A 15598-nucleotide genomic window follows, 5' to 3' on the forward strand; every position below is an offset into this window, starting at 1 on the left:
AGTCTCCACCTATTATTAGGTTTGTTAGAAGAGACAGGCGTTTAGTGTTTTTTGTATTATCCCCCTATCTTTTGTATCCCAAAGCTCTACCCAACTCTGTTTTGTTTTCTTTCTGGGGTTTTTTAAAAACCTTATCATATTCTTAAGGTATTCCAGTATTGCTTGGAGTTTGTGTTTCTCCTTCTGCTGCTGATGCATCTCTTAAGTTCATTATGATGTAGGAAGTCACCAAAGATAGTTTTTATTGCCTGGATAAGTAGAGGACCCTTTATAGAATCAAGGGAGCTGGAAAGGGCCCAATTGTGAAGCAGTCTAGCTCTTTGGCTTATGATCAAAACCTCCTCACACACACTTCTCACCTACTGTACATCACCTAATCCTTATTCTGATAGGCCACAAGGAAAGAATAGCAGTGAAGAAAGTGTTCCATGTCAAAGGTACCTACAGAATAGATTGCTCCGGATGGCTCAAGGAAATGAGCTTAACCACAGAGGATAGGGAAAAACTTCCTATGGATGCTGGTAGGAGTTAAAAAGAACTTATTATATGGGTGAATTTAATAATGGGGATAAAGGGAATATTCTCTCTATAGCTGCCACTGTTTCTGGGGGTGGGTATTTGCAGTTCTGGAGCTTGTAATCTCCGACACTCACTCGCTGCACATCTATTTTGACTGTGTGCCCCTTTTTATGTCAGAGAGATTGAATAATTGGTTATGGTCTCTTTGAAAGACACACTTTAGTCTAGATATTATTTTCAGGTCTGCTTTGCAAAGAGGACCATATCATGGTCTGTTTGGAGTGTTGAAGTATACAGAAGGCACATTTATCTGTTCTTTAACTCAACCAGGCAACTCTGAGAAGGAAGGCTGTCTCTTTTTAAGATATCTCTAGTCTGGTGTTGCACAGTAGCCTTTGTTTCTGAGGGTCTGATCACATCTTTGCCTGTTTCACTTCAGCACTGGTAGTTTGTGGACAACTCACGGGATGCGGGAAGCATTATTGTTGGTAGTTTATTCTGTTACTCTTTCCTAGGAGACTATCTGGAGAAGATGATTCCATTAATAGTTCAATATTGCAAGGTTGAGGATGATGAGCTGAGGGAATATTGCTTCCAGGCTTTCGAGTCCTTTGTCAGAAGGTTTGTACCTTTATTACAGGGTGTTTTTTTTGGAGCAGAAGAGCTAGTCCATTTCCCTTGTGGAAGTGTACCTACTCTTGCTACATCCCAGCTTCCAACTGCTGACCAGATCTGCACCTGTAGTTTGAGATGATTAATTTGATTATCCATGTTTGATGAGGGTTATGGAAAATATCTCTCAGCAATTCTCCAGGGATGCTTTAAAGAAGGCTGGCCAGCCCCATTCTGTCCATGTACAATAGCTTCTTCATGTGATGTAACTATGCCCTCTAGAAGAACCATCTACCACTAAATAAGGAACTGTCAAGGTTGTCACATTTTCAGTGGTTTTTTTCTATTTTCTTTATTATTATCTTGCCGCCCCCCCCCCCCCCCCCTCAATCTTAACCTAAATTCTATTTGCAACTGAAATTTTTGGAGCTTTTCATTAAATTGTTTGTGGGATATAAAAGGGGACTTTAACTTTTTTTTAAAATGAAGGAAACTTTTGTGGCACATAAGGGTAGAACAGATAAGATTTAATTGAGTATGTAGGAAGAGATGCTGAGCAGAGAGAAATGAAGCACTGTTTATGAAACTGGGATGTTATTCTATATTAACTTGAGGTTATCTCACTGTTTTTCAAAGGTGTCCAAAAGAAATCGGTCCTCATCTTCCAAGTGTGACAGGATTGTGTCTCAAGTATATCACTTATGACCCAAACTACAACTACGACAATGAGGAAGATGATGAAGAAGAAATGATGGAAACGGAAAATGGAGAGGAGGAGGAACAAGGTGCTATATGTTTAGTTGAGTTTCCTCTGCTATTAGCCCAAACATTTCTTACAAGGCTCTTATGTGTTTCTGTTCAATCATGGAATCCAGAGGCTTGAAACTCTTTCCTTTCCATGGCCAGCAGAACATGAGGAATGTGTGGCGCTTTGGAGGCTATTGAATTATTTCTTCCATTGTCCTGCACTGTTGGTTATGCTGGCTGTGGTTTATGAGCAGTCCAGCATCTGGAGAGAGAGTGACATGCACTGCAGCACTGGTTTAAATGATCCAAGAATCATTTGAACAGGAGGCATTGAAGGCTATGATTCACTGCCACTCAGCTTTCCCTCTTGTAGAACAGCACGCACCGGGGTTGTTCTATCCTTGCAGTCAGCAGAACTCTCTTCACTGGTCTGGCTGAGACAAAGTATTATTTAACTTACAACTCCAAGACAGTTCAGCAGTTAGGAGGAGGAAAATGACAGGACTGTCCCTTCTGTTGCTCTGGCTGAGACATGAGGCAAATGTCTTTATCCCTCCTCACATACTTTTTGGCAGTGGGGATACTGAAGGATCTCCAGGACATTCCTTATGTTCCTAACCAGACAAAGATTTGCATTAAAAACTGCTTCTATTGAAATGCTATGTGAGAGTTTGATATGATTATAGAGACACAGTATTACCCCCCTTGGCTTTTTCCTTTAAAAAAGAAAAATTGGATGGATGGATCTTTTGGATAATATAGTGGGATATAACTATTTAAACAAAAAGAGATACCATATATACTCATGTATCGGTCAACCTTGTGTATAAGTTCAAGGTAGGTTTTGAGGCTAAAATTCTGGATTTTTATATGACCCATGTATAAGTCAAGGGTAAAACTTAAGGGCATGTAACTATGTATGTAAAGGATGTCCTGCTCCCTCCTTCTGCATCTTTCCAGCCCAGCTTCCCCTTCTGGAGGTAACCGGGCTGGGAAGAGGTTTGGGGAAGGGAGTGTTTGCTCTTCTTGCATCTTTCCAGCTGGGCCGTCACCTCCAGAAGCAACTGGGCTGGGAAAAGGCTTGGGGAGTGAATGCTCCCTCGCCCTGTGTCTTCTCAGTCCAGCTGCCCCCTCCAGAGGCAACCAGGCTGGGAAGAGGCTTGAGGCGTGAACAATCATTCTCCCTATCATCTTATTACTGTGTTGACTCGTGTATAAGTTGACCCAGGTTTAGGAGTCAATTTTACAGTATAAATTTTTTGACGTATACACGAGAATATACTGTAAGTGGGTGGATAGATAAATCAACCTGTTAACTTTTCAAGTGATTTAGCCCTATTTGTCTAACAGTGTTGTTTTTTCTTCCTCAGAAAGTGATGATGAGTATAGTGATGACGATGATATTAGTTGGAAAGTTCGTAGGTCTGCAGCCAAGTGCCTTGAGGCTATTGTCAGTACTAGGCATGACCTTCTACAAGATTTCTACAAAACACTCTCACCAGCGTTAATAAACCGATTCAAAGAGAGAGAGGAAAACGTTAAAGCCGACATCTTCTGTGCATACATATCTTTGCTGAAGCAAACACTGCCTATTCAGAACTGGCTGCATGCTTCAGATGAAGCGAGCAAAGAGGACATACCTCTCACTATGCTTCAGAACCAGGTGAGTGATGGAGCCAGGAGCCAGTGTTCTGAAGCAGGGAGCTTTCACATAAGGGAGAATGTGATTGGGCTGCTAAAGCATACAGACCATTGCATGCAACCTCCAAGTAGTTGCTGCAGTCACCAGAACCATTTCTGCAACCCCTTCTGCCCCTCCTTTGCTGTTCATGAAAAGAGAGCACCATCTTCACCCATTTCTGTGCATACTGCCAGGACTGGATAGTACAGGAGGATGTTCTGGCACACTCTGAAGCCACAATGGCACCATAGTTGCCACTAAAATTGTGTGTGTCCCTCTCTCTTTCTGTGTTGTGCGTGCATGCATGGACATGTTCTCTCCCTCCACTCACTCACTCACATACATGTATTTCTCTTGGGAAATAAAATGGTTGTGATGTATGGTAGTCCTATTCTATTTAGAGCAAGAAGAGGAGACAACAGGCATATATGCAGCAACAGTGGGAGGACCAGAACTTGAAGAAGTTTGGTCTACAACTCCCCAAATCCCCTAGAATTCTGGGGAGCTGTGGATCAAAAAGTAACATTTCCTGCCTCTGAAAAGGAAAATGGGTATTATATGGAGGACCCCTTCCTATCTGGAGGTGTTTTTTCTTGGAAGAGATTTTTTTTAATTAGAGCTGTTAATTATGGGCCAGGCTATTCAAGTGTGCTAGTAGCTTGTGGAAATGAGACAGCCTGCGAGAATGCAAACTAATGAAATAATAAAATAAGCCATTGCCAATGTTTGTGTTGCATTGTTTTCAAAATAATGTGGTCCTAGCACAAGAAGCAACACAAGTACATTGTTCATATATGTAAATTAAAAAATAGCTAGTGAACTCTTGTTTCCAAATTATTCTTCCTTGGTTATTTATTCCTGACAATTGAACCTCACACATTGTGAAACTGAGATAACATTTGATACTAGTGTTCTGTTTTGTAAATGCATACCTTAACTCAAGGTCAATTGGATGTGGATTTTACAGCAGTGTGTGAGACCACAAATTTATAATTTCTTCTCAGATGTTAGATATGCTTTCAAGACTCTGCAGCATATAAACTCAAATAATGCCATATTGATGTTCTTGATTTGACTGATCCTATTGTATGGTTTTGAGGGAGGGAGCATTGTAGCTCACCTAGAATTTAAAAGTCATTCTAGTTCAAATGAATATTTTGCCCTAGCATTCTTTTCAGTCTTTTTGAAACAGTACTTTATCTCAGTGCTACTCAAAGTGGTGGTCTGCAGATCAGTGCCAGTTTGTGAGTCATCAGCTGCCAGCCCCTGGAGAATTTCCAGGATTAAAAAAAAATATAGCCAATGGACACAAATATAGTAGAAGTCCCTGCCCCATTAGGAGAAAATACCCTGGTTCTCTAGATGTGAGACTGCTTTTTTCCTGCCAATCTTTTGAGCTAAAAGTCTTGAGCTGATCTTCTGGCCTTTCCCTTTCAAAAAGTCCCCTACATGCCCACATCAGTGAATATTAAGAAGAAATGACTCACAGCTGTAATCCTTGCTGACTAAAGAAACCATTTACCAACTGGATCACATTTCATTTTTCTACTAAATGATTAATATGGTCTTAGGCTTAGATAGCTTGCTCCTTTAGCTTTGTGTTGGGTTACTACTACTGAGTGTCTTTCTAATCTTACAGGTTCCACATATCATTAAGGCCTTGCACAAGCAGCTGAAAGAGAAGAGTGTCAAATCAAGACAGGGATGCTTCACTCTCCTGACAGAACTGGCAAATGTTCTCCCTGGTTGCCTTGCAGATCACATACCTGCATTAGTGCCTGGTAAAGCTTGTCTGTTGGCTGGAGGGATAGCAGGGTGGAAAGCTTTTCAGCGGGTATTGGTCAGCACATCTGCTGGGTGCAAGGCTGGTGTAAAACCTTTACCCCCTCTTTTCTGATGTGAAGCACGTCAACAAAAAGCACCTCAGCAAAAGTGGTTTCTTTTCTTCTTCTGTTCCTTTTCTGTAGCTTATGCTACAACTTCTTTCACACAGTTTCAAAGGTGCTACAGGATCTCCTTGCATACAGAATCTCTTTTCTTTTTGTTCACATTTTCTTCCTTGTATCTAGAGCTAGTCTTCTATTCTTCAGTGCAAGTCACCAACATTATGCTATTTGTTTAATGGATACCAAGAGTTGGTTCTCAGACCTGAGAATAATCACTTTGTTACAACACCCCAAATCCTTTTCATTTAAGAAACTTGTATGAATTTGTCTTGGACTGAATAGAATTTTGCACATTCACTGCCTTGTTTAATTTTCTGGATAACTTTAGTATCTTGGTAAATTCAGTGTTAGTATTTTATTGTTGTATTGATTGTAAATTGTACTAAGTGTCTTTTAAGGTTGTAATCCTGCCTCGATCCATGGGAGAGGCGGGAGGTATAAACTGTATCATCATCATCATCATCATCATCATCATCATCATCATCATGAAGAATTACACAGAGCTCATAGGAGGATGGAGGGTATAAAGTGACTAAATAAAGCTGACTAAATTATGAAGGATCATATTACCATAACTATTTCTGTTATCCCTTCTAATACAGTTTCCCCCCCAAATTCTGGTTTTTTTTAATGAATTAAGAGTGTAGACACACATCACTTATATACCAGGGTGTTTTCTAAAGCTGTGGCATGCATATGTTTTGTTGGTGGAAAAGTAGTCCCACCATGCCTGTGCTTTGGATTTGATTGGTTCATTGAATTACTTCCTTTGCACAGACACAGAGCAGAATTGTTGGAGTACTACTATCAGTTAATTCCTCCCCTTTGTTATTTTTTGAATTAGTTTCATCTATTTGAAGGTACTTCATGTTCCAGAACAAAATCAACACTAATGCTTTCTCCAAACAGGTATTGTTTTCTCCTTGACTGACAAATCCAGTTCATCCAATATGAAGATTGATACACTGTCTTTCCTTCATGTTGTTCTTTGCAACCACTCCCGAGATGTGTTCCACCCCCATGTTAAGGCCCTGCTACCACCAGTTGTGACTTGCATAAGTGATCCCTTTTATAAAATAACCTCAGAAGCTCTGCTAGTTACTCAACAGCTTGTGAAGGTGATTCGGCCCCTGGATGGGCATTGTACATTTGATGCTAAACCTTATGTGAGAGACCTGTTTGCTGCTACTCTGAAGAGACTGAAAGCTGCTGACATTGACCAGGAGGTGAAGGAAAGGGCTATAGCTTGCATGGGGCAGATTGTCTGTAATCTTGGAGACTACCTGAGCAGTGATCTCCATCCCACCTTGAAGATTTTTCTGGAGAGGCTGAAAAATGAAATAACGAGGCTGACCACGGTCAAAGCGCTCACTTTAATTGCTAGCTCTTCTCTCAAAATTGATTTGAGGCCCATTTTGGCAGAAGGCTTCCCTATTTTGGCATCCTTTTTGCGTAAGAATCAGCGTGCCTTGAAACTAAGCACCTTGACAGCTCTGGACATCTTGATCAAGAACTACAGTGATAGCCTGAAGCCAGCCATGATTGAATGTGTTCTCATGGAGCTTCCTGATTTGATTAGCGAGAATGACATGCATGTTTCTCAGGTTGCTATCACGTTCCTCACCACTTTAGCTAAGGTTTATCCCTCTTCCTTGTCCAAGATCAGTGGTACGGTTCTGTCAGAACTTTTTCAACTTGTTTACTCTCCCTTGATGCAAGGGGGAGCCCTGAATGCGATTGTGGACTTCTTCCGAGCATTGGTTGTGACCAAGACAGTCAACATGAGTTATGGCGAACTCATGAAGCAGCTGACGAAACCCATATATTCCTCAAGTGGAATATCTGCAAGTTTACACAAGCAAGCCTATCATTCTGTTGCCAAGTGTGTAGCAGCCCTTTCTTCTGAATGTCCCAAAGAAGTCCCTGGTGTAGTAAACCAGTTCATTCAGGATGTGAAGAACCCCAAGTCCAGTGCTGCTGTGAAAATGTTGGCCTTCCTTTCACTGGCAGAAATAGGACGCACCACGAACCTCAGTGCTCAGAAGGAACTCAAAGCTGTGATACTTGATGCATTTGCTTCTCCCAGTGAAGAAGTGAAATCGGCAGCTTCCTATGCTCTGGGAAACATCAGTGTTGGCAGCCTTAAAGAATACCTCCCTTTCATGCTCAAAGAGATTGGAGGTCAGCCAAAGCGGCAATACTTGCTGCTCCACTCCTTGAAGGAAGTCATCAGCTCTTCCCCAGCAGACAGCCTGAAACCCTATGTGGAGGACATCTGGGCCCTGCTTTTCAAGCACTGTGAATGTACTGAGGAAGGGACGCGCAATGTTGTTGCTGAATGCTTGGGGAAACTGACTGTTGTTAATCCTGCTCAGTTGCTGCCCCGGCTGAAAAAACAACTGTCTTCAGGTAATGCAAAGGCTACTACAGTAACTGTAGGCCTACGTAACATGCTGTTGGCTGCAAAAATCCAGAGCTTGGGAAAGTTAATGTTTGGATCACAACTCTTAGGACTGTTCTGTCTTCAGTGACCATTTCCTAGGCTGGTTGGAGATTCTGAGGGTTGTGGTCCAAAGAAGTAATTATTCTATGCTCTATTAAGACTCCACTGCCTGTGCAATGCTATGGCAGGCCCGTCACCTCTTCCTGTGTTGATCATTTTTTTTTCTCCTTTTCTAATATTAATATTAGTGTTAATAGTAATAGTGTAATTTTTATCCAGATCTCATAATATCTGCTGAAAGAAAAGTGTGTCATAACGAGCAAATCTAGATTAGTCACTTCGTTAGGTTTGCTGTAGAATGAGATTCCAGCCATGTTAGGCTGTCTGTTATAGAGGAATTATCTGAGTGCAACTTTGAGGCTTCCCCAACATTTTGCATGTTTAAAAAATGATGTCTCCACCCTTTGTGTAGCCGGGGAGCAGTGGCCATTTTCCTAGTTATGTGTGTAGGTGTGTGTGTGTGTGGGGGGGTGTTAGGTTACAACACTGTGGTAACTTGCAAAAAAACCAACATGGGCAGAAAGCTCTGTCACCAGGAGTACAGCAATTAGGCAAACATTTCAGATGACTGCAAAATATAGTTGAGTGTGTGTTAAGCCAGTGCTGATCATGGGAAATAAAATTCTGAATAGGTGTTTTAAAAATTCAGTTTTGGCCGTGTTCCATTGCCAGGCTGAAAGTTGTCAAAACAATTCTGCTCATACCCTCAATCTAAATAGTTGTTTTTATTTTTTGCTTTATTTCCTTTCTGCTTGCAAATCTTCAACAGCTCGAACACTGCCTGGCAAAACAAAACTGATAAATTGTATTCTCAGATAAGCATACTGCTAAAAAAAACAGCTGATGTCTACTATGCACAATTGCTGGCATTACAAAGCTTGCCACCTTAACTTCTATTTGTTTGCTGTTCTGTGTGATCTAGATAGGGGGAGATGGGAATAGCAACCTTAACTGAATAACAACCTTAATCTTGCTGTAGGTTAATATCCTTCTTAGCTCAATGATTATTTATCTTCCTTTTTTTATTATAGGTTCCCCATATGCTCGAAGCACAGTAGTTACTGCAATCAAATTCACAATTTCAGATCAGCCACAGCCTATTGATCCTCTTCTGAAAGGATGCATAGGTAATGTTTAGCTCTTCCAGAAAATTCACGATTGAGATCAGAACAGCAGGCAGTGTTAAATCTTAAAATGCATATGGGACAAGTAATAGATGGGGTATACATCTATTGGAATGCAAATTTTACTAATTCAAAATAATATTCAGGGATGGGTAGGTAGGGAAGTCATCTAGATATCATCTGTAGAACTATATGGCTGAATGTGTGCTTGTAGATGAGAGAGTAAGTATCTCATGGGGCTGTGGGCCTTATCCCTTGCCTTTTTGTGGCACCTACAGCACACTACCCATTTTTTTGTTAGTAAAACATAGTGAATCACACTCCAGGAACGATGGTTCCCCTTAACAGCAAGACACATAATATCCTGTGTGCCTTGTTTTTGTAAAAATGATTTTTTTTAAAAAAAAACTTAAAATGAAATTTTGAGCACTTTTGGTTTCAGAAGGAAGAAGTGGTGTGACATGGGCCTGGAGTGTGTGTGCACAAGTGCAACTTCCAGACCTTCAGAAGTTGTCCACCCATTTCAGAAGGTCTTTTGTTGTAACTTTTTTTTAAAGGAGGCTAAAAACCGGGAAATGGATACTGGGTTTGATTTAAAGTTGGTCTGTTATTCTTTCTTGCTCCTGTGACTACGTTACTTAGGACTGATTACATCGAAAATGGTGCACACATGGTAGAAGAGCACTTCTTAATTTGTGTTACTCACACTCCTTTGGAAGTAGTCTTGGACATACAGTCATCCCTCCATATTTGTGGCTTTGATTATTCACGGATTTCATTAATATGTTCTCTTTAGGACTGCCTAGGTCCTCCAGTGCAACTCTGTAGTCAACTTTAACTAAAAGTTGCACTGAAAGACCATTTGTAGCTACTCCAGTGCCATTCTATGGTCAGTGTATGTTGGACATTGACCACAGAGTTGCACTGGAGGACCTAGAGATTCCTAGAGAGGTGTCCTCTCAGGTAAAAACAATGTTTTTGTTATTTGCGGTTTTTCCATATTCATGGGGGTCTTGTTCCCCTAACCCTAGCAAATATGGAGGGACAACTGTACTGTCTTTGCAGGAACAATATGAAGCTTTCTTTCTCTGGAATACAGATTGATTCCACTATACAACCCTAAATATATCCCAGGCTGCATCTGCACTGCAAAAATTCACACCACTTTAACTACCGTGGCTCAATGCTATGGAATTCTGGGATTTGTAGTTATATTACATATTTAGCCTTCTGTGTCAGAGCTCTGGGGCCTCTACAAAGTACAATAGATGTTGCATGTTTATCTTTCCTAAAAATAAGTGAAGCGGGGCTGTGTGCACCAGACTTTGAGGAAGGCAGTTGTAGTGTGCTCTTTCCACATTTTGAGACATAACGTGTGATCTAGGCTGTATAGGCTTATGAAGTACCGTCTTGATAGTTTTGTGCTTTTGCCATGCAGGTGACTTCTTGAAAACACTTCAGGATCCTGATTTGAATGTTCGACGTGTTGCGTTAGCCATGTTTAATTCTGCTGCTCACAACAAACCATCTCTAATCCGAGACCAGCTCAGCACAGTCCTCCCACACTTATACAATGAAACAAAGATTAGAAGGGAACTTATACGTGAGGTATGGATGTGGATGATATAATCCATTTAATTTTATCCTCTTAGAGAAAATGGTGGCAAAGACAAATTGCCTTTTTCTACAAGAATATGTTTGTGTTACTGCAGAGTGCAGTGGGTTCATATTACTTTTGCAGTAGGGATCAACTGCAGTTTATGCTTTATGAACAAAATACATAAATGAGCGTTTTTTAAAAAAACAGTTTCACTATAAAAATAATTACAGGCTTCTAATTCTAAAGACACAGGCCAAGATTCTACATCATCATCTTGTTGTGTGCCTGCAACTCATTTCTGACTTATGGTGACCCTAAGGCGAATCTCATGGGGTTTTGTTGGCAAGATTTGTTGAGAGGAGGTTTGCCATTGCCTTTCCCTGAGGCTGAGCATGTGACTCGCCCAAGGTCACCCAGTGGGTTTCATGGCTGAACGGAGATTCGAACTCTGGCCTCCAGAGTTGTAGTCCAACACTCACACCATTATGGCACAGCTCAACATTTTATAAATTTATGAATCCATAGCTATTTTGTAGAAATGCAATAAAATCCTTAAATTGCAAAGATGTGCATTTGGGCATTGGAAAAAGTGTTCCAGTGTGCCTGAGGTACTCCTTTTGCATTCTAGTATGAGCCAGTGTCTGGATGTGACTGGTCCCCAAGCCACATTGGGCTGTGATACAGTAGTCACTTCACTAGCTACCATTGTGTAAATGACACCTGTATGTTGTAACATCATGGCAAACCTAGGTGAATGTAGATGTTGTGAACACGTATGTCCCATGCTGAATTCCAGCCGTAGTATCTTAATCCTTTTGGAGTTCATTGCTGATAGTGACTCTTATGGGTAACAGATGGTACAAATGAGTTTTGCAATGAGATTGAAACTGGGAGGGATCAATTTTCAAAGTTAAGGGGACAAGATGGCAGATGATAGCATGAGAATTATATAAGATTTGCCTTATACTGATTTTATCATGGTTAAATGGTGCCTTCATACACTGAGTAATTTAACTGTATAGAAAAGTTTTACATACTGACTGTAAGTGTCCTATGTACGCTGCTGACAGAAAGGCTCTCGCTGCTCCAACTTGCTGAATGACAAGCTCTTACTTTTTCTTGTTTTAGGTTGAAATGGGACCATTCAAGCATACTGTTGATGATGGCCTTGATGTGAGGAAAGCTGCCTTCGAGTGCATGTACACACTTTTGGAAAGCTGTCTGGACCGACTGGACATTTATGAGTACTTGAACCATGTTGAGGATGGCTTGAAAGATCACTATGATATCAGGGTAGGTACCTCTTGGTCCCAGCTTTTAATTTCATCTTTCACCGAGGCCTTAACAATGCTGTAAGGATGATTCAGTCCCTCTCCTTGCTCCCATTTCTTGAGACCACCACTGTCTTCTTCCTTCCCACATGTAAAAGAATGCCTAAACTCAGTGATCATTTTTATTTGCTGTGTCAAATTGATGGTTACCCTACCAGTTTTTTTTTTAGCAAAATTTATTCAGATGTTGGCCATTGCTTTCTTCCAATACTGAGCTAAGATGGTCTGTAAAGCTGTGTATCAAGACATTTCTCCAGTGGCTTCCAGAGACCCACATTCAGACATATTGTATGCAGAATGGTGGGGTGGGAGAAAGGTTCAGGCCTGGTCCCTATGGTCAGTCTTGCTGTACATATAAAGTGTGTGTGTGTGACAGACACACAGATAGCAGCAAAATGCCACTTATTTCTTCCGCCTTTATCTTGGAACAATCTATCATTTTTGGATGTGAAGGAGAATAGTGATTCATTTGGAGGAAGGTTGCTTGTTTTATGAAAATCAGTATGCGTTGGAAACCTAGCACTACAAATCTTCAAGGGAAAATAATCTTAATGCTGCCTTTTCTCCTCTCCCTTCAAAACTCAAGATGTTGACTTTCATTATGCTGGCTCGTCTGTCAACACTCTGTCCTAATGCAGTCTTACAAAGATTGGAACAGCTTGTTGAGCCCCTGCGAGCAACATGCTCTACAAAGGTAATACTTTACTAGAAAACGCAAATGTATTCATTTTTTGAAGCTTTTTCTCTCATGTCTTATTTAGACTAAATCAGGTACACCAACCTACCTTTGCTTGTTGTAAGTCATCTGGAGAGTGCCAAGTTTCAATAAGGCATGAATGATGTGCCTCACTTCTGCTGCTTTAACCCCATCTCCCTCTTAACCCCCCCTCCCCCCCCCCCCATGGCTGTTAAAAGCTTTATAACAAACTATTATCAGTTGCTGCTAAACTTTTTTTTGGCCCTAGGACTCACTTCCTGTGGCTTGCATTCATGGAACCTGCAGGTGGCTGCTCCCTTTACAACTATTGTAGCTAGAATGCCTCTCCCCAATCACTTTTAATCACCGGTAGCAGCTTTCTCCATGTGGCTTACAAAGGGTGACTGTCATGAGGTTTGGTTTATATTGATTTCTATATAGGTAGGGGTATGAATAAATAAATGCAATAGGAGACCTTGTACAGTCACAATTAAGAATGTGGTTGTGTTCTTCCAACTGTACTGTTACCAGTGCAGTTATTTCAGATAAGATTGCAACCTCACCTCAGCCTTCTAAATGAAAACAGAACAGAAATAGGTTTATTTAGTGGTTTTGAGCAGAACATGATGGGTCAAATCTCACTGGACTATAGGGCTGTGTTCTGCCTGAAGACTGTCAAGGTGGCTATCTCATTTTGCTATTCTTTAAAATGCTTTTCTTTAGGTAAAAGCTGGTTCTGTGAAACAGGAATTTGAGAAACAAGATGAACTGAAACGTTCAGCGATGAGAGCAGTAGCTGCTCTACTCACCATCCGTGATGTAGACAAAAGTCCTGTGATGGCTGAATTTTCTTCCCAAATCAGAGCCAACCCTGAAATGTCTTCACTTTTTGAAAGCATTCAAAAGGATTGTACTTCGTTATCCACCTCAGAATTAATGGACATGAGTTAGAATGCCTCCGTTCTATTCTTCCTACAAGTCACTATACTATGAGTATGGAAGAACACACACTAAGGTTGGTTTTAAATAACAAATGTCATTTTAAAAATGGCGCCTATTTCTACTGAAAGGCATGGTTTCAGACATAAAAATGATGGCTAGTCCCATTGAGATCAACAGGGCAGCACCACACTGAAGCTGTCAGTTACTTTTGTTTAAATACAATCGTGAATAGTCTGCCATGGTAAGCACTGACTCTGGCTTAAGCTAGAGTACTGAAAATTGTATTTGCTCATTTGATTCTATCTGAAGTGACAGCACTACGTTAGCATTTTTAAAAGCAGTGATAACTGGTCAAATCCTGCTCTACCCAAGAACGCCAGTGGCTATTAAGCTTCCATAATCACCTTGGTTAAGTAGTGTCTTTCATGTGTGTAGTATTACACAGACTTTTACAGTAGCAAAAGATGACACAAAGCTATTGCCCTGAATTCCTTTTTGAAACCTCAGTGTCAAACTATGGAAGTGAGGTGACCCAAGTTGTCTTCCAGAATGGAATGCCTTATGCTTGATTACTGTACTTTTGGCTGCTCCTACATCTTCCTGAAACAGTTTGTTCCTGTATGCACCTTCTGGCTAGTGTTTACTAATCTTTTCTTAAAGAGGAACTGATACCAAAGCACTGATTAAACTACAAAAAGTTAGCATGTTTCTCTTAAGAGCCACTCATCTGGTATAAAGTATGTAGTAATGAAATGGCACCACCTAGTTATATAAATGCTATTGTAGTTTTAATCCCAACAAGTGTGTTGCTCTTTTACTGTCCAGCAGAGATGTTGAGTTCTTGCAACCATGGATTACTAAGATTCACTTCTGGATTTACTCTGCTTAAGTCAATCTATGAATCACTCAAGTGCTCTATTTATAAATGTGTGACACTTTCTGTTCTACATCATAAGAAAATAAAGTTCATAAATGCAAAAGCATCTTGATTCAGCTACATTTTTATGGTATTTGTAGGGATAAATAGAAGATCCTATCTTTCCTGGCCCTGGTTAAAAATTATTACTTAGCAAGCCATTGTTGTTATCTACCTAAATAGCAATAGCAAGTACATTTTACTGCTTATCAGTGAACTAGCACTCCCTTAGCTGTTTACAATGTGTAAGCCAATTGTTCCCAACAAGCTGGGTACTCACTTTACCCATCTATATGCTGCATAGGCTAAAACGATACACATTTCTAGTATCGCAAAAAATGACTGAGCAGAAAGCAAAAGGAGGAAGTTGCTGCTCAGTTCCCTGAAACTTTCAACTATATTACATAAACCTGGCACAACTGGAGTATCTTCCAAGACAGGACATATAGCAGAGGTGAGAATCATGTGACCGACCCTCTAGACGGTATTTGACTCCATCTGCAACATTCAACATGAGATATACAGGCTAGAGCTGAACTGCAGTCCAACAAACAATGGAGATCACATGATTCCCACATATTATAAATGAAATCTGAATTTGCTCCATTGTACTTACACGAGTACCTATGATGACTTTAAGCATACTCCTAAAAAGCATGCTATGGGTGCCACAAATGTACAGCAGACCCTTGTTATACACTGGGGTTTGGTTCCAAGATCCCCCATGGATAACAAAATCCGTGGATGCTCAAGTCCCATTAAATATAACTTAGCAAAATGATGTCCCTTATAAAAAATGGAAAATCAAGGTTTGATATTTGCAATTTATATACTTTTTGTGAACATTTTCAAACCGTGTATGCTTGAATCCATGTATAAAAATCTGTGTATAAGAAGGGCCAACTATATATCCTAAGTCATTTTCAGAGCAGAGTTTTTCATTTCCAAACTCCCGCTTGAAAGTGAGTAAATTCATTCTG

General features: G+C 40.5%; 1 protein-coding gene across 2 annotated transcripts in view; it reads left to right on the top strand.

The window, feature by feature from the left end:
* The window catches only part of LOC149321373 (cullin-associated NEDD8-dissociated protein 1-like), a 29025-nt gene extending 14357 nt beyond the window's left edge, over positions 1-14668 (top strand). For both annotated transcript variants that reach the window (XM_089520551.1, XM_089520541.1), the window contains 10 exons: positions 1035-1140; positions 1768-1916; positions 3249-3541; positions 5199-5340; positions 6415-7914; positions 9040-9135; positions 10571-10740; positions 11861-12025; positions 12650-12757; positions 13484-14668. In XM_089520551.1, the coding sequence (XP_089376677.1) occupies positions 1035-1140; positions 1768-1916; positions 3249-3541; positions 5199-5340; positions 6415-7914; positions 9040-9135; positions 10571-10740; positions 11861-12025; positions 12650-12757; positions 13484-13711 (2957 nt within the window). In that variant the 3' untranslated portion in view covers positions 13712-14668. The remainder of the gene's footprint in view (positions 1-1034; positions 1141-1767; positions 1917-3248; positions 3542-5198; positions 5341-6414; positions 7915-9039; positions 9136-10570; positions 10741-11860; positions 12026-12649; positions 12758-13483) is intronic.
* Positions 14669-15598: the final 930 nt, after the last annotated feature.

The sequence above is a fragment of the Sceloporus occidentalis genome, unplaced genomic scaffold (genome assembly GCF_023333645.1).
Source record: "Sceloporus occidentalis isolate IW3139 unplaced genomic scaffold, rSceOcc1.0.p SCAF_1, whole genome shotgun sequence".
Taxonomy (NCBI): Eukaryota; Metazoa; Chordata; class Lepidosauria; order Squamata; family Phrynosomatidae; genus Sceloporus; species Sceloporus occidentalis.